The sequence below is a fragment of the Ochotona curzoniae genome, unplaced genomic scaffold (assembly GCF_017591425.1).
Source record: "Ochotona curzoniae isolate NIBS_2020 unplaced genomic scaffold, NIBS_Ocur_1.0 scaffold_4505, whole genome shotgun sequence".
Taxonomy (NCBI): domain Eukaryota; kingdom Metazoa; phylum Chordata; class Mammalia; order Lagomorpha; family Ochotonidae; genus Ochotona; species Ochotona curzoniae.
The window spans coordinates 33,241,425-33,258,811 of record NW_024467118.1 but is presented as its reverse complement, the minus strand read 5'-3'; the positions used below and the strand labels follow the sequence as shown (position 1 = coordinate 33,258,811).

General features: G+C 51.2%; 1 protein-coding gene across 1 annotated transcript; it reads right to left on the bottom strand.

Moving 5' to 3' along the window:
- Positions 1-5,741: 5,741 nt before the first annotated feature.
- Positions 5,742-16,951, bottom strand: CLU (clusterin). The gene is made up of 8 exons (XM_040965948.1): positions 16,822-16,951; positions 15,272-15,420; positions 13,455-13,625; positions 12,416-12,827; positions 11,447-11,551; positions 7,371-7,600; positions 6,258-6,433; positions 5,742-6,016 (listed from the first exon to the last, which is right to left on the bottom strand). The coding sequence occupies exons 1-8, from the start codon at positions 16,913-16,915 to the stop codon at positions 6,007-6,009; spliced, it is 1,347 nt and encodes a 448-aa protein (XP_040821882.1). The 5' UTR covers positions 16,916-16,951; the 3' UTR covers positions 5,742-6,006.
- Positions 16,952-17,387: the final 436 nt, after the last annotated feature.

The window sequence follows — 17,387 nt, the reverse complement described above, 5'->3', positions numbered from 1 at the left end:
GACATTTCCACTTCTAGAAGGAGCGACCACACTTGTATGGGCTGGCACTCACCCGTGCAGAGGAAGAAGGGACACAAACATGGCACAATGGCTCACGGTCGGACCCTTGAGGTCAAGAAAATTTTAATTCCTGCAACACTGAGGTCATCGCATTTTCTGGAAAATAGACTTAACCTGATTTGCTCTTTTGTGGTTCAGCCTTTGAATAGATGTGGTTGCAGCTTCCTTTAGCCGGGAAACTTAGGGTGTAGGGAGGCCACGCACTCTCGCTGTGGAGTCCTCCTGCAGGGTCCCGCGGACCCACCCACCGGCTCCAGGCTCCCTCAGGAGGGGTCTCCCATCCCTCCCGATCCGGCTCTCTCATTGATTAAACCTGAAGCATCATGTGCCAGCTCTGCCCCCTTGTGGCAGACACTTGGACTGCAAGCTGGGGCTCAACAGCGGAGCCTGCAGTTGAATTAGAAACTGCGTGGACCAGTAAAGAAAGGTGCCTCCTTGGGCAGATGGGAAACACAATCGCCCTGGAGCATCGGGGCTGCTGGGCCACGCGGCCCTCAGAATTGCACTGAAGGAGCGAGGTAGCCCACTAACGCAAACACAGCAAATTTCACCAAGTGGCAGCTTCTTCGCGTGGTGCTCATCTTGCTGCCCAGCTACAGAAAGAGGATCCAGGCAAGCTGTGAGGGTCCCAGAGGTTACGGGAACCGCACACTGCTCCAAAAGACTCCCCCAGCACAAAGATGTGAGGCACCAGAAAGTCCAGTCCTGGTGACCCCCACTTTACCACTGGGCGTCTGCAGTGGGGACGGCCCCAAGTGGGCACTTGCCCAGAAGGGGCAGGAGGATGGTCAACTGTTGTATCCCCAGGATCTGAGATAAGACTTTGTAGCCTTGGGCCCGGCAGTCGCCTAGTAGCTAAAGTCTTCACCTTACATGCCAAGATCCCAGATGGGCGCCAGTTCGTATCCCAGCTGCTCTGCTTCCCTTCCAGCTCCCTGCTGATGGCTCGGGAAAGCAGTGGCAGATGACGCAAAGCCTTTGGTACCTTGCACCTACATGGGAGGTCCAGAAAAAGCTCCTGGCTCCTGGCTTCAAATTGGCTCAACACCGACCATCACGGCTACTTGGAGAGTGAACCAGCAGATGGAGGCTCTTTTTTTCTGTCTCTCCTCCTCTCTGAATATCTGACTTTCCAATAAAAAATAAATAAATCTTTTTTTTTAAGACAAATACCATATTTAAAACCAACAGAAAAAAGACTTTGTGGTTGTGGTCAGGGAGGTGGGCAGGTGGAGCTGGCTGGGGAGGGACACGGCTCAGGAGCAGCGCCGCAGTCAGCACCTGCACAAGAACTCAAGATGCCCCCCTGACGGCAGCTGTTGGAACCCAGTGGCCTTCGATGTAAACTGCACAGCCTGCTGACCCTAAAGGACGAAGGGACCAGGAACGTCCCAGAGAAGGGAGCGCTGGCCACTGCGCAGAAGGAGTTCTGTAGGGGGACAGTTGGTCTCAAGAGCCTTTGAGCCTGAACTCAGGAACTAAAGTGGGGAAAGTATAAGCTCATGTCTCCACAATCTGCCTGTCTTGGTTTAGACTCTGGTTTTCTTTTCCATGTAACAGGATCCAAGCAGTTCTAGAAAATTCTAAGACAGTTACCAAAATGCTGGTTTATTTTATGCTTTTTTACACACCCAGAGGGAGACAATATTATGTGGTGTTCAAAGTGGTCGCAGGATACAGTTGTTACAGCATACACCAAGAATGATGGGCTGGTGATGGGATGTGGGTTTACATTTGGAAAATAAATACCTATGTTTGATGTTGTCGGTGTATCTTTGTGGCTTCCTATACCTAAGTCGTTTGCAAAACTGTCTGGTCTCCTTCCAAATGTGAGCTCAGAGTTCACGTTTTCCATATCATCCCCACGCCCATTGTCTGCCTCAACGTGGATGCTAGTCTCTGCTGGGTTGACCACCTGGGAGGGACTAGAGGCAAAGCTGAAGTCGCAAGAGACAGTCTGGGCCCCTTTCAAGGTCAGGGTCTTTGTTCCTCTCTAAGTACCAGATGGGAATAGGCAGTAAATGATGCTGTAGCTGTGCCCATAACCCTTGCCTAGCCGGACTAAGCCCCCTGCCTGTGCTGGGGATAAGCAGCTCTTGCTACAGACAACTTTTGGACTGTTTGTTGAGTGGACCCTCGGGGTTAGGGGACAGGGACAAACTGTAGTGTCCCAGCCAGCAGGGGGTGATGTAATCCAGTGATCATGATGGCAGCCCCGGGACCAGAGATGAAATAGATCAACATGTGAGAATTACCCAGAGGCCAACAGGGAGTTCATTATTAACCTGGTGCTCTGATATCCCTGGTTTGGTAATCATTGGTTCCGTGAGCAAACTCTGAATACTAGATCCTTCTTGCACTCTCTAGAGCTATTTTCTAGACCCTGGGTCTGCCAAACTGGTACAAGCTGGTACAGCTGGATAGAGGGGAGACAACGCTGTAGTGGGAACCCCCGGGAAACCCAAAGAAGGCCGTGGAGTCAGGCTCCATGCCAGCCCAGTTCTGCATGACTGCAGCTACAAATACAATTTGCGCAGCGTCCCTCGCATGGGTCATGCTTTACCCTCGTGCTCCCCTGTGGGTCGTGGCATCTGGAGCCGTCCTGGGCTCACACAGAGGTGTGAACGTGAGACCCCTTCACTCCTGCTCACCAGTGTTCTGTGGTCAGCAGCGTCCGAAGCAGATCCTTTTACTTCCTAGTAAAGCCCCAGTGACCTGAACTATCAGCTCGCTGTGGCTGTGGGTCTCATTTCCAGACCAGACTCTTCCCTCTGCCACCAAGGACTGGCCCCTTGCCCATCCTCAGTGCGAGCACTGTAGTGTTGTTCTGCACAGCCGAGCGACTTCCTGGCTGGTTTTCCATACTCAACGATGGGGGCTGCTAGGCATCAGGGTGGGGGGTTTGCACAGTCTGCAAATTTGATACTTTCCCAGAGCTGACTGTTCCTGGGAGGGAGTGAATGGAGCTCCTCCCTGGAGGGCAGATGTAGGGAACCTAGTGTTAGGGTTACACCGCAGGCGTCAGAACACTTGGATGTCCCCAGGGCTGTGCACTGCGCACCATCGGTGTCATGCCATCTTGCAGTCCTACCCAGGTGTCACACTACGAGTTTCTGGCACCTGAGTTCTGTGTCAGCACGGACCCAACAGCAAGTTTGGTGACACGCCAGGCGGATGCCAGAACCTTCTCAGCACCCCATGGCCTTGCTCTCACTTTGCTTGGAGTTCTACAAGCCCGAATCCGCAGGCGCACTCTCTGCAGCCTCCGGCCACAAACAGCTCCGTGTCTGCATGCCTTGGCCGTCTCCATCTTTCCAGTGTCTTGGCCTGGAATGTCTGCCAGGACTGGAGGGGACATCCAAGCGGGCAGAAGGGAGGAGACCCACCCTCTACTACATGAGAGTTTAAAGTAAATGCATTTTTTTAAAAGAAGAAGAAAAAGAAACATGACTGACAAAATGACTTCCAGAATCCAGCAACGTAACGGTGAGGGTGAGGATAGAACTTTTGAACCTTCTGTGACACCAAGGTCAATGTGGGATGAACAGGCAGGCGGTGAGCTGAGTGATGTTGGGCTGGAAGTCACTGCTTCCCTCTCCCCCAGTAATTCTATCCTTCTACTTGGCAGTCGAAACACCCTCCTTTCCCAGGATGTATGTGTTTCACCTGGGACTTACGCAGGGCCATGAAACAGGGCTGTGGGGCGCCACATGGGACTTGCTGGGGCACCATGGGATTACCAGGAGGCTTCACACCCAGACAGGCCCTGCCCAACCTCCTAAAGGTGAGCGACCGCTGGGAGGGCAGCGATCTCTCTCGCTGCCTCTGTTTCTCTCTGTCCTTGGCCAGAGTTCACAGTGCAAAGCCTGCCAGATGTTCTGTCACCCCTCCCCACTTCTTCTTTTTGGCAGATTCTGGCCACTGGCCGCTCCTGACAGATATTCTTTGTGTGGGGCTTCCTACGCTTGTATGTGTGTGTGTTCATTCACTCTCTCACCTTTCAAATAAATGTCATCACTTGGTGCGCCTTGTCAGTGTCAGCGCTTAAACTATGTGGGCCAGCAGCATGGCATAGCAGGCTAAGCCTCATAACTGGTGCTGACACTCTGTGTGGGCACCAGTCCCATCCCTGGCTTCCCTGCTTTCAATGCAGCTTCCTGCTAATGTACCTGCAAAAGCCACGGGAGATGGCCCAAGTCCTTGGGTCCCTGTAACCCCGTGGGAACCCAGAATGAGGCTCCCAGCTTCTGGCATCAGACCATCCCAGATCCAGCCACCATTGTGGCCATCTGGGGAACAAACAGATGGGAGATTGTGTGTGTGTGTGTGTGTGTCTGCCTTTCAAACAGAAATAAAAACATTTTTTAAAGTACAAAAAAAAATGTGAATCTTTGTGCACCTGTGAACTGGAGTAAGATCATCAATACCTCCATCCATTCACTGTGCTACGTGACAGTTGTGGTCATTTCAATAAAGCCCTTCCAGCTCTGACACACGTCACTGAGTGGATCACACTGACTTTACCCTGATTTTCCAGTGTGTGCAGCTGGCTAGGCCTCATGGGTGTGTTACTGCCGTGGTTTGTTACTCTCACTTGCACCTTGCAACAGAGAAGCGAGGAATGGTGACATAACAATCTACTGAGCTGGGCCCAGCATGCTGGCCTAGTGGATAAAATCCTCTCCTTGCACGCCCCAGGATCTCACATGGGTGCAAGTTCTAATCCTGGCAACCCCACTTCCCATCCAGCTCCCTACTGTGACCTGGGAAAGCAGTGGAGGACGGCCCAAAGCCTTGGGACCCTACACCTGCATGGGAGACCTGGAAGAAGCTCCTGGCTCCTGGCTTCAGATTGGCTCAGCTCCAGCTGAGTGGCCACTTGGGGGGTGAATCATTGGACAGAAGATCTTCCTCTCTGTATACCTGATTTTCCAATAAAAATAAATAAATCTTTTTTTAAAAAATCTTCTGAGTGAAGAATTCACATGTGAACATCACTACTAGCCCTGGGTGCCTCTGGATAACTTTCTCCCGTTTGCGCCTTCTGAAGAACAGAGTTCTACACTTTGAGACTGCAGTCACTGACAAGGCTTCGCACACGGAGCTGTGTAGCACTACTTGCCAGTGCCACCTTCTGGCAGCAGTGGGCACTACAGCCAAACTACCGTTCAGATTAAGCTCTGGGTGAGTCATCTAGAACAATCTAGGCAGACATCCCTGTGGTCTAGCGGAAAGATAATGAAGATTGCATAGATGGATTGTGGATAGATTTCACAGTCTAGAAAGTTCCCCAGACACAACTAAAAAGCAAGCAGCCTTGTGTGGTCTTTGGTGGCCTACAGTTCCATACAGCAGATACCAATTATGTGCGAAATTACCCAGTTGGCCTTACAATCATCCCGTCATCACTCTAATTTTCAATGCATTCTACCATCCTTGCCCCAGTGAGACTACGTCAGTGGTTTTTTACTGGAACGGAAAAATTTTCCCGTTCAGGAAGGCACTTCAGTAGGGCTGTTGGCACACACGCCTCTCTCCCTGAAAGCCAGAAATTCTGGAACTGAACCTCCGCATCACACTCCTGCTATTGACCACCAGGTGGCAGTCTCGAGCCTCAGCCGGTGTTTCACCATCTTTGTCCGTAGCAAGATGTGAAGGCATGCAGGAGGCACGGCAGCAGCTTAAAAACAGGAGCCCCGACACCGGGATGACAAGGCAGCTTTATTCAGTTAGTTGCATGCGGAAGCCGTCCTTCCCACAAGCGAGCGAGCTGGTCAAGGCAGGCACTAGCGGGCAGAATCCCGAGGGAGGAGGCACGGGGTGGGGCCGGGGCCTGGTCTCCTGGAGACGTGCAGAGCTCTCTCTGGAAGGGCATGGGGGCTGCGGCTCATCTCAGGGGGAGCTGGACGCGGACGCCCCCGTAGGTGGAAAAGCAACATTCAAAATTCACTCAGCTCTGAAAAACAAAAAAACAAGAGGAGGTGATGGGAGGGAAGGCTCAAGATCGTGGAGATGAAACAGCCAATTTATGTACTAGTAAAGATCATGGGTTAAAGGAAAAACAACTCCCAGTAACTCCCTGGTTTCGTCCTTGGGCTCCTGCCCCAGCAGCGACTAGAGGACACTCTGCAGGCGTCCTGCGGCTCCCAGCCACCGGTGAGGCCCCAGAAGGTGGCCACGAAGACCGGACCACTCACCGCTGCTTTTTGCGATATTCCTGTAGCGCCTTCTCCGCCACAGTCTCCATGAACTTCGGGTTGCTCCTGGAGACTTCCTCTGGAACCGTGACAGTGATGGGATCGGCGTCAAAGAGTTTCACGACCACCTCAGTGACGCGTGAGGGGGCGTCATCCTCGGAGGTGTGGGTAGTCACCTGGAAGAGGAAGGGAGGAGCTGAAAGCAGCAGCCCACAGGTGTGCACCGTGCAGCAGGAGTCAGGTGCGTGACCCGGAAGAACATCTGGGCGGCTGGACAGCTTCGGAGGACTGGAGACAGCGGACACACAGGCCTGCACTTGCTGCAGCCACAAGTGACCAGCCGAGGGGTGTAACCCAGAGACCAGCAACGGGTTCTCCATGTTGTCTCGTTGGGCAGACACTGACCAGGTTGGGGTAAATAAGGACTTTTCGGCTGCAGAAAAGTTTTTAGCATTGATTTCAAGCAATGCACCAGTTCATGATCTAGGCAGTTTGAGGAAAGAACCCGCTGTTTCTCAGGCCCCTAGGCCGTTGGCTTCCTGGCTCCCTCACAAATATGGCAATCTCAGGCAAATGGTGTGGTCCTTGCCCATACTCCAAAACTCCTCATAAGATGGAAATGTATACAAACAGTTGCTGTGCTGGATGGCTTAATCCATAAAGCAAAAAAAAAAAAAAAAAAAAAATCTACACACGCTCAGGAAAGACACTGCATTTCTTTTTTTTTTTTTTTAATGATTTTGATCAGCAAGTGATTAAGCCTGAGCACGTGGGGCTGTGTGGATACAAAGGGTGCTCTCCGGGCTCTGCAGCCTGGCAGACAGGCTCCACTACCCAGGCGAGTCAGCGTGCTGAGTCACCCAGTCAGGTGCAAACTGCAGAACCTGTCCCCCTTTCCATGGGTACAGTGAGGTTGAGTTGAGCCCTTTGGGTGATGCGGCAGGGGCACCCCAATGGACACAGCTGTCCTGTTTCCTGCCATGCGATCGTATGCGCTCAGTGAGAAGCAAAGTGCCTTCCCTCAAGCCCTCTCCACTTCATCCTTGGAGCGAGAGGCACACAACATCCAGATCCTCACAGCACCCATCAGTGTGCGGCTGAGCCGTGACTCACCGTGGTGACACGGAGGTAGTAGGGGTCTTGGCCTTGTGTGAGGTTGGCAAGCTGGGACACCCAGTTAAACTGCTCGTTCAGCTGCTCCAGCAGGGCCGAGGTGTTGAGCATCTTGCGCTGGTAGGACTGCAGCAGATCGTTGTACCGCTTGGTCAGCTCCTCCGCGATGCGCAGGGAGTCGTTCAGCTCCTGCCGCAGCTGGTTCTGGGCCGGATTGTTGGCCGAGCAGTCTGCCCAGGGATGGGAAAACCAGACACAAACGAGGAGGGAAAAGTTCAGAGGGATCAAGACATCAATGTGAACCAGCTCTTAGGGCTGGGACCTAGCCAGGTGCTTGACTGTGAAGATGGTGGAAGATCCTGGAGTATAAGCTCCTGCTGTGAGATAGAATGCGGGTGCAAACTGAATCCCACCCTAATGCTGACGGGGCAAGGTGTTCGGGAGGTGATTCAAGTGTTATAGATAAGACCATCAGGTGCAGGCTTCACCACTGAACCCTCGTGGCTTTGGAAGATGAGGGGGAGAAGCTAGGGAAGCCTCCACCGGCAGCACCAACAGCACGTAAGGGTACTGGTTCAAGTCCCGGCTGTTCTGCTATCCAGTTCTCTGCTGATGTTCCTGGGGAAGCAGTGGAAGACAGCACAACTGCTTGGGCCCCAGAACCCATGTGGGAGACGCCTTCACCTTGGACCAGAACTGCAGGGTCATAATGAACCTCTTTTTCAAAAAGAAAGTTAATGTGGTCAAGTATTCTTGTTATAGCAACAACAAAAAAAAGGACAAGCACAGTTTGTTATCATTTGTGACAAAATAAGGAATTTGCCTCAGAATGAGAATCATAATACTGTTTCCTATAGTAAGAAAATTTTGTCCTTGGGAAAAAAGTCTGCTGAGCTAAATCCTTGCCTAGTGACGTAACTGATCTCTCTCTGGATGCCAGGCCCTCACAGCCTTGGACCTGGGTACAAAAACTGCTGACCACACTGTGAGAAGCCGATCTACGTCCTCAAAGCCAAAGCTTTGCTGACGCTTGCAGTCCTCCTCCCTCCCAGGCGTCATTTCTGTGCGTCAAATGTGCCACTTAGGGGGCACCTGCTGCATCCCGGACACCGCACTGGACACCACATCCGGCGCTCTGAGTGACCCCTTTCTCAAACAATCAATGCTACTCCTATTTCACCAACAGTGAGACTGGGGTCCATAAAAGTAACTCGCCCAGAGCCAAAGAAGCCAGGCTTGAACCCAGGGCTTTAACGACTAAACTTGTACTACTCTTATGCAAGAGCTGTGCTTCTGGAACATTCTCCCAGATTGTGCTCTAAGCATGTCTGCTGAGCTGACGATTCTGGTCCCTTCAAGCCACAACATCCAGCCCCTGGTGATCGCAAGCCCTTGCCTGCCCACCTCACACCAAGGCTGGTAGCAAGCTCGATGGGAGAGTGAACACAACTGAATTATTTTCCTTTTGGTCCTCAAGGGTCCACCATGGGTTGTCACACTTACAAGAGTTGAAAATTGCCCCTATCTCTTAAAAAACTACTGCTTTTCTCCTTCTAAAGGATTTGAACAATGTCTAGAGGAGGTTACATCAAATTCCTGTGAGCCATAGGAAAAAAGAAATCTTCAGAATAGTGAGTGCAATTGTTCATATCACAGACAAGTGCTACCTGGAATAAGAAGCAGGGTAACTACCAAGAAGCCAGGTTGAAAAGAAACATGTAATGTGGGGGGGAGGCCATTGGGCACGCCGGTTAACATGCTGCTTGGGACCCCCACGCCCCGTATCAGAGTGTCTGGGTTCATGTGTTGGGTTGGCACAGCTGCCCTGATCCCAATTCCAGCTTTCTGCTAACACACACCATGGGCAGCGGTATGGAAGAGCCTGATGGAGTCCCAGACTCCTGGTTCCAGCCTGGTCCAGTCCCTGGTTTTGCCAGCAATTGAGGAAACAAACCAGTCCCTGGGAGAACTCTCGCTGTCTCCCTGCTTTCAGTTAAGTTAAAAGAAATAAATTAGAAGCATGTAATGAATATCCTTAACTCTACTGAGTTATAATTAAAAGCTTTAAAATAATTAAAAGACAAAGTCCTTGAGAACAGAGACTTGTCTACAGATTCTCAGTCTGGCAGTGCTATCCGCCAGGGGACACTTGGGAAGCTCTGAACACATGTGGATTTTTTTGGTTGGGAGGTGGAGCTGCTGGGATTGAGGGAGACAGGGGCCAGAGAGGCTGCTCAGCATCTTACACTGCTCAGGACACACTTCCAAGACAAAGAATCATCTGATTCCACAGGTTGGCAGTGTTGAAACAGATCTCGTGTTCACTTCAGCAGCATATATACTAAAAGTAGAACAAGACTGAGATCCCCTGGTCTACAACTCCTTACAGATACCGGATCATGAGGTTACAGGGACCATAATTAAGAGCAAGTCTAGGGCCCAGCGCAGTGGCCTAGCAGCTAAAACCTTCACCTTGAACGCACCGGAATCCTGGCAGCCCCACTTCCCATTCAGCTCCCTACTGTGGCCTGGGAAAGCAGTCAAGAACAGCCTACAGCCTTGGGACCTTGCATCTGCATGGGAGACCTGGAGTAAGTTCCTGGATCCTGACTTCAGGTCGGCACAGCACTGGCCGTTGCACCCACTTGGGAAGTGAATCATCAGAAGATCTTCCTCTTTGTCTCTCCTCCTCTCTGTATATCTGACTTTGCAACAGAAATAAATAAATCTTAAAAGAGAGAGAGTGAGAGAGAGAGAGAGAGCAAGTCTACCTCAATTCAGAAGTGAAAGTGACTGTTTTTTGCAAAGCTGTAGCTGAGGACCAAGAAGTCCAACATGAGAGGTCCAATTGGAGCCAACACACCTGCTACTCTTCTGATCCCAACGTAACTACTAACTTTCTTGTGGTGAGATACTATGTAATTTATGCTAGCCTATAATATCTGTGTGTGAAAAGGCCAAGCACCTTGATTATATACCCATTTAAAACTTCGTACTTCAGTCTCCTAACACACTAATGTTTATTTTGCATTGGCTAGGAATAATTAACTAGATTCTGAGGGCCTGCCCAGGCAAACCCAAACCTATGAAGTAAGCACAAAGCCACAAGATTGATAAGCTGGCTGCAAGGAGGAAAAATTAACTCCTGATCACAGACTACCACGTACCAGAAACTAGTCCTCAGATTTGTATAGCTATAGCTACCATCTAGGAGAAAGAGCTGAATAGATCACCAGATCTGACACGATGGAAGGGAAAGTCAGAAGGAACTACCTCCTTTGCCCAGGGACAAACCAACCTAAGAGGTGCCAAAGTGCTGAATCAGTAGTCCATGTGCCAGAGAATTTAGGGACACTGTGGAAAGAAGTCAGTCCACTGTCTGCAAACACACCCACCCAACCCCTGGGTTGGAATTCCAGGTCACGCGCTTGGGAATGATGTAATATGGTCATTCTTCCTTACCCTTTCTGTGACTGAGCTTCCTTGTTGCTGACACAGGATCAGTGGCTAACCCCAACACACAGGGTCACTGGGCAGAGCACAATTAAGTGCCTAGGGGGAGCTTAGAACAGTACCTGCACATATGATTATGATTACTCAGTGAACAGGATGTTCGCTGAAATGTTATAATCTGAGGATGTCTTCTGCACTTGACACTCAGGAGCAGAATAACTGGGGTGGGGAGCGGGAGGGAGGGAGCGGAGGCAGGAAGGAGGCAGAGATCAAGGGATGATGGGCATCATCTTTCGGGATCATGGATGAGTTCTTTTGTTTTGCTTTTTGTTGTTGTTGTTGTTGTTTTTAAAGCACAGCAGCACCCACCCTGAACCATCCGTTTTCCAGGAGCTAGATGTGGCATGGGCATATCACCTATTTCTCACCAACTTCAGACAGTCCTGCATCTTAGCCTCATTCTACGGACATGGACCCCACTCTGTTAGGCTAAGGACCTGATACTGGGCCACATCTTGGGGACTAGAATCTGAATTCCCATCTGTCTGAACCCCCTAGAGCAGGCCCAGGGAGGCCCAGGCGGTCACAGGGGCAGCTGGCAGCCTGGAGCCCAGCCAACTCACCCACAGACAAGATCTCCTGGCACTTTTCACACTGGTCCTTCATCTTCAGGCAGCCTGTGGAATTGTGGCGGATCTCTTTGCACACAGTGCGATCATCGTTGCCTTCTGGAAACACATAAGAAGAGAAAGTCAGACGAAGGTGTCCAGTGCCAGAGAGGCCAGCCAGCATCATGGACCTCTCTGAACCCTTCTGCATGGCTGTTTTGTCCTTCAGGATGGTCCAGTGGTCAGACTGGCTGCAATTGAGTCCTCTGCCTTGCCTCATCTGTGAGCTCCCTGGCAGCTGTTCCTTTGACCCCTCAGCTGAATGTGGATTCCCCTGTCACTGTCTCCATCAGAGACCTCCTCTGCCTCCTCATTCCACCACAATTTGCTCTTCTCCTTGGCACTACCATGCATCAGTTCTGTCTTCATTCAAGCTCTCTATTTTTGCCCAAGCAATCAGCGTGCCCATGAAGGTGGGAGGGAACACTCCTGGCCAACCAAGCACAGGGGAAGGAACTTGTTCCTAAAGGCATTGCCTTTCCCTGCCTAGTGTTCAAAAGGTCCACACTGAGGGCACATTCTGTTTTCAGTTCCAAGGCTCCAGCCATACACAACTGGCCTAGGTGTGAGAAGGGCTGATGATGGAATCTGTCACCCACAGATGCATGGCTTGCCCACAATGCCACCAGAGTGCCAAAAGGAGGGAGCTCTGATTATACAGGAGGATCAGTGAATGTCACAGCCATCAACTGCTCAAAGGGACACAGGCGACTGGAAAGAACGCTGTCGGACTGGCTTGGGCTGGGTCCCACTTTCTCAGCTGTGCAACCTGGGATGCCTTCCTTTGCCACTCTGACTCTTTTCCCCCTCTAAGTGGGGAGAACCCTACCCTCCCAGATGAGGATTCTGGCTAGGCAACAATGGGCACTGGGACAAACTGAGCTGTTCTGCAAACTGCCAGCTCGCAGAAGGCAACTCTCTCACCTGGGATAATCTCCATGTTCAGGCCCTGGTAGTTCGGGCTGTGCAGTTGGACATCCATAGCCTGCTGGGCCTGGTGGATCAACTCAAAGAAGGGTTGGAACATGTCCTGGAAGTTCAAGGGGCCGTATGGGGACAAAGGCATGATGTGGCGGGCAAGGCGAGACTTGGGATAGAGGAAGGAGGGCCTCCTGCGGGGGTAGCCAAAGGGCGAGTAGTGAAACATGTCCTGGGGCTGGTGTGTGAAGAACCGGTCCTGGAAGAGCTCATCCATGATCCCCGTGGCACGACTGAAGCTGTCCTGCATGATGTCCAAGAGGTGACTCTGCTGCCTGTCATTCTCCAGCAGGGAATCGATGCGGTCGCCGTTGATCCAGAAGTAGAAGGGAGAGCTTTGGTTCAGGAACTCCTCAAGCTGGGACAGCCCAAGCAGGTGCAGTTAGGAGACACACAGCAAGCCCACAGCATCCCCCTGCTCCCCGCAGGGCCTTCCTCTAGGCCACATGGGCCAGGCTCTATGTAGCTACCAGTTCAAGACCCAACCAGCCTGCAGATGGCCAACTGCCAGGACACTGTCCCCGTCTGCTGCCTTCCCTGGGGGAGAGTTTAGAGATCCCAATGAGGCCATCTCTGGTCACTGAGGACACCCCCTCCTGGCATGCTGAAAATCAATGTGCCTTCAGGAATATGAATTGCATAAAATCACCAAACCCTGAAGGCCCACGGAGGAGAACAAGGTTAATAATAATGTGTTAGAAACACTTAATCCCCTCTGCCTAAGTAAACATAGGGCTCTGCCACACCCTGAAGCTCTCTATTAAGTTATCCAGAAAATCATTTCTGAACAAGAGCCTTGAAAGCGATGACAAGTATTTGCCATGCATACTCCATATATCTGTACGCATGACTCATCAGTCACAGCACTCTGGGCCCCCATGCAGCCAGCCAGGCCCAATCAATCACATTGACAGTGAAGCCTATTTCACTGTGTTCCCCTCATTCTCCATGGACAGCCTAAGCCACCCGTGTATTTTCTTTTCACCTGGTGGCCAACCGCGCCTGAGCCACTCCTGCAGACACGGGCGTAGAACTTCATGCAGGTCTGCTTCAGGCAGGGCTTACACTCTTCCCAGAGGGCCATCATGGTCTCATTGCACACTCCTGGGAACGCCTTCAGCTTCATTTCAGAGTCCCGGGTTTCATTAAGGGCATCCTACAGAAGACAAGAGGCCAGTGGGATGCCTGCAGAGACCACAGGCTCTGCTCTTCCTGAATAAGTGCCATTCTCCTGGGCCCTCCACCCCATCAGGCCTCCTCAGGGGCTCCCCAATGGGCTGACCTCTACCCCAGCTCCAGTTCACACCACCTTCTCACTCACGTGCCTGGACTCCCAGCCCACCAAGCTTTAAGCATCTCTCACCCTTCATGATCCAGTTAGTTCGTTGCCAGGTCTCCTGTGCACCTGCAGCCCTTTGGATCATCCCCTCCGACTTCTGCTCTTACATTCTTTACCCCATGAGTACCTCATTTTCTCTAATCTCTGCTTCTATGTCCAGGTGCCAGCCCCCAAACTAGACCATAGGCTCCATGAATCTTTTTTCCTATGGGAAACATGCCCCCTAGCATAGATGAAGAATCAGCAGGCTTTCAAAGCCAATGTCACATCAACTACCACAACTCCGTAGCCCATGTCTTGTGACATTTGACACAATCATTGTGTAAGAAGCTATTCCAAGAGTCTCACAATTTTAAAAAGTCCTTTTGAGTAAAGGTGTTGGTTATGGTACTGGTTTGTGACTAGTCGTGAAGCCACACAGATGCTCAAAAGCAAACACATAAATTGTGTAACAGTAACAGCAATTCCTCCCCACCCCCATCAGCAGTTTGGCCTTCCGCAACTTCAGCTATCTGCAGTCAAGCATGGTTCCAAAGTGTTACTACAGTTCAATCAGAAATTAAGATATATTGTGAGAGATTGCTTCCACTTAACTTTTATAATGGTTAACTGCTACAATAGTTGTGTTTTATTATCGCTTGTGCTGGTCACCTGCTGGGGTTCAATGAATCTGAACGAGACTCCAAGGCGAGTGAAATGATTTTCATTTCTAGTCAAGGGACAACCCCTTGCCATAAGCAAGAAGCACTTCTAACAAAATAATGGTGGAGTTTTTAGTCACCTTTATGATTAACCCTTTCAGTCACCTCTCCCTCTGCCAATTTTATAAGTTGAACTTTGCCACTGGTACACATAGATAGGAAAAACACAGCCTATGTCAGGGTCAATCCCATGTGTGGTTGTAAATATTGACCTGAGGTCTTGGAATGCAAGCATCCCCTATGGATGATGGGGGACCACTACCGTATAAAGCTGGACATGGGGATCACTGCAAGGAGCGCTTACACATTTGAAATGTTAAACTCGGTGTTTCAATATTAAAAACTCATGATCTTGGATATAATCAACATCAAAAAAGAACAGAAAAGAAGAAACAGACCAAATATGAAAAGCTTCCGAAAGGAAAAACACCATCGCTCCCCCCCAACCCCTGCCGCCCCATCTGTGGTCTAACATGGAGCCGGCACGTTGTCGGGGTTTAGAAAAACCCACTCAAATGAATCTGGGCATCCGGCCCTAGGCCAGGACTATAAAGAAACCAGATCCAAGATTTCACTCTCCTGAAGCTTTCAAAAGCAAATAATCCTTCCGTTTTTCTTAACCACGGTCCCGGGATCAGCTGACACAGTCCTGGGAGGACCGCAGGTCCCCATGGCAACCCAGCAAGGTACCCTGAGATGACCCCTGCCTCCTGTCCAGCAGGGTGGTTGCGGCAGGACCCGGGGTCACCAGTGTAGCCTCACCTCTTTGTTCTTCTTGGCTTCCTCCAGGATGCCGAGCAGCGTCTTATGCTCTCGGTTCGTTTTTTCTATCAGAGTCTTTATCTCCTGGACACCCTTGACAGCATTTTGGATTTCCTTGTCAATGTATTTACTCCCTTGAGTAGACATTTCTGCCAAGGAAAGGGCAGGGAGAAGCATGAGGAGAGAGGAGCAGATGTTGCTCTGCACGGAGCCGCACAGGTCGCACAGGGACCACCCAGAATGAGAAGCCCCCGGCCCCTAGCAGGTCGCCTCATGGCCCCAGCCTGGCTCTCAAACCAGTTCCTATCACAGGAGTCACTGTCTCTCAGCCCACCTGCTCAGAAATACAAGCCCAGGAGCTGGCACAGCCTGGAAAGGGGGTAGCAGCCAGCACCAAGCCCAGCCAGTGCTGGAGAACCGGCCTGGCCACAAAAGAAGGAAAAAGAAAAACACAGAAATGTACATTTTCATGCATTCAAATGCTGCTGTTTGGAATACAGATCTTTCTGCAATCTAGTTGAACTGAATCGCTTCTCGGCCTTTTGGCTAAGATCAAGTGTAGTTGAACTGAACAGCTGTCCTTTCTTCCAACCTGGTCACAGGGACAGGAGAACGAATGAATGACACAGGACCAGGCAAGAAGCCATCACATCACCTGAGGACTGCACACTTGGTGCTTAGCACATGCCAAACACTGTGCCAATGGTTCTTCTTCAGAAGCCTAACATTGTGCCCATCGCACAGATGGCTAACAAGCAGTACAGCAAGGGAATTGCCAGGCAAAGAGGACAAAGCGTTGGTTACCCAGGACGGGTTAGACCTGGAGGGGCCTGTTATTATCCTTGGAATTCACTGACACAATTGCTCTTAAATGTTCTCATCACCTTATCAGGTGACCAAGGTGGTCATCATTTCACAGTGTGTGTCATGCTGCATCTCACACTCCATGTAACTTTCACTTGTCACTTACACCTCTGTAAAGCTAGTGGGCTTTGGAGAGTGCAGGGTAGTAAGATTAAGACTGTTGTCCGGGGTTCACAACTGGGATGTGACAACTGGCCCCATCTCCAGGCCTGGAATTTTTCAGGATGACCCTGCAGAACTGGTCAGCGGGCAGGAGAAAGGTGGTGGGATGAGGGTCAGGGTCTCTTGGGGGGAGGTCCCAAGTTCTCATATGACCTGGCCTCCTCTCTACTGCCGAGAACATGAAGCCTATGTTCTGGACACAGGGGAGACCAACAAAGGTACAAATGCTCCTTCAAGAGGAGGCCTGGGGGCTGGGCCAAGACGACAGCTAAACAGAATGCAGCCATCAGGCAGTTCCTGGAAGGTGCCTGCCAACTCCTAGAAGTGAACCTGACCACCAAGGGCTTCAACTAGAGAGCCAAGGAGCAGACCAGAGGAACCCAGAGCTAGGGCACAAGATGCACATGGTCTTGCAGACCAGAGGCAGAATGGCTGGAGAACATTGCAATAGGGGGCACAGCTGCCCTCAGCTGCAACCTTATGCTGTGGCCTGAGGACCCCATTCCCATGCCTGCTCTACTTACCCTGCAGCTCATTTTCAGAGACCACCTGGTCTCCCAGGACCTGTGCCTGCTCCCATGTCAGCAGCAGCCCCACACACAGCAGGAGAGTCTTCATCTTGCCACCTCCTCTGAGTCTGGAATCCCAGCAGACCTGCGTTGGGAGAGATCAGGAGACAGGCATGCTACTTATTGGCTGGGCAGTCTGCTGGTTTCCTGCCCAGCAGCTGCTGCCCAGAAACACAGAGGAGGTATCGCCTCGGTTGTTCCCTCCAACAAGAACAAGTGCATTTTTATCCCTGCGGAAGTTCAGAGCAAAGATCAGACTTAGCCCTTTCACAACTTCAAAAGGAAGTGAAGGCAGGTGGTGCGGGGAGGAGGCACAAAGCAGCAGCACCGGACAGAGAAGCAAGAGCCCTGGAGTCGCAGGCCAGTGCTCTGCAGGTCTTCCCCTGCCCCATAAGAGCTGTCCAAACTGACTGTACCCTGGCCTCGTTATCCAGAGAGTACTCCTCATATCAAATGTCCAAAACACATCCTTTGGATCAATCATCTACCCTTTCCATGACCTCCCAGCCCCACAAGCTTCC

Bases quoted from the DNA above. Each gene is read 5' to 3' on its own strand.
- CLU (XM_040965948.1), bottom strand. From the start codon at position 16,915: ATGAAGACTCTCCTGCTGTGTGTGGGGCTGCTGCTGACATGGGAGCAG. The intron at 12,828-13,454 runs GTGAAAAGAAAA...GGGCTGTCCCAG, and splicing joins CAGGCGCGGTTGGCCACCAG to CTTGAGGAGTTCCTGAACCA. The intron at 7,601-11,446 runs GTGAGTTGGCTG...ATCCCTGGGCAG, and splicing joins CCAGGAGATCTTGTCTGTGG to ACTGCTCGGCCAACAATCCG.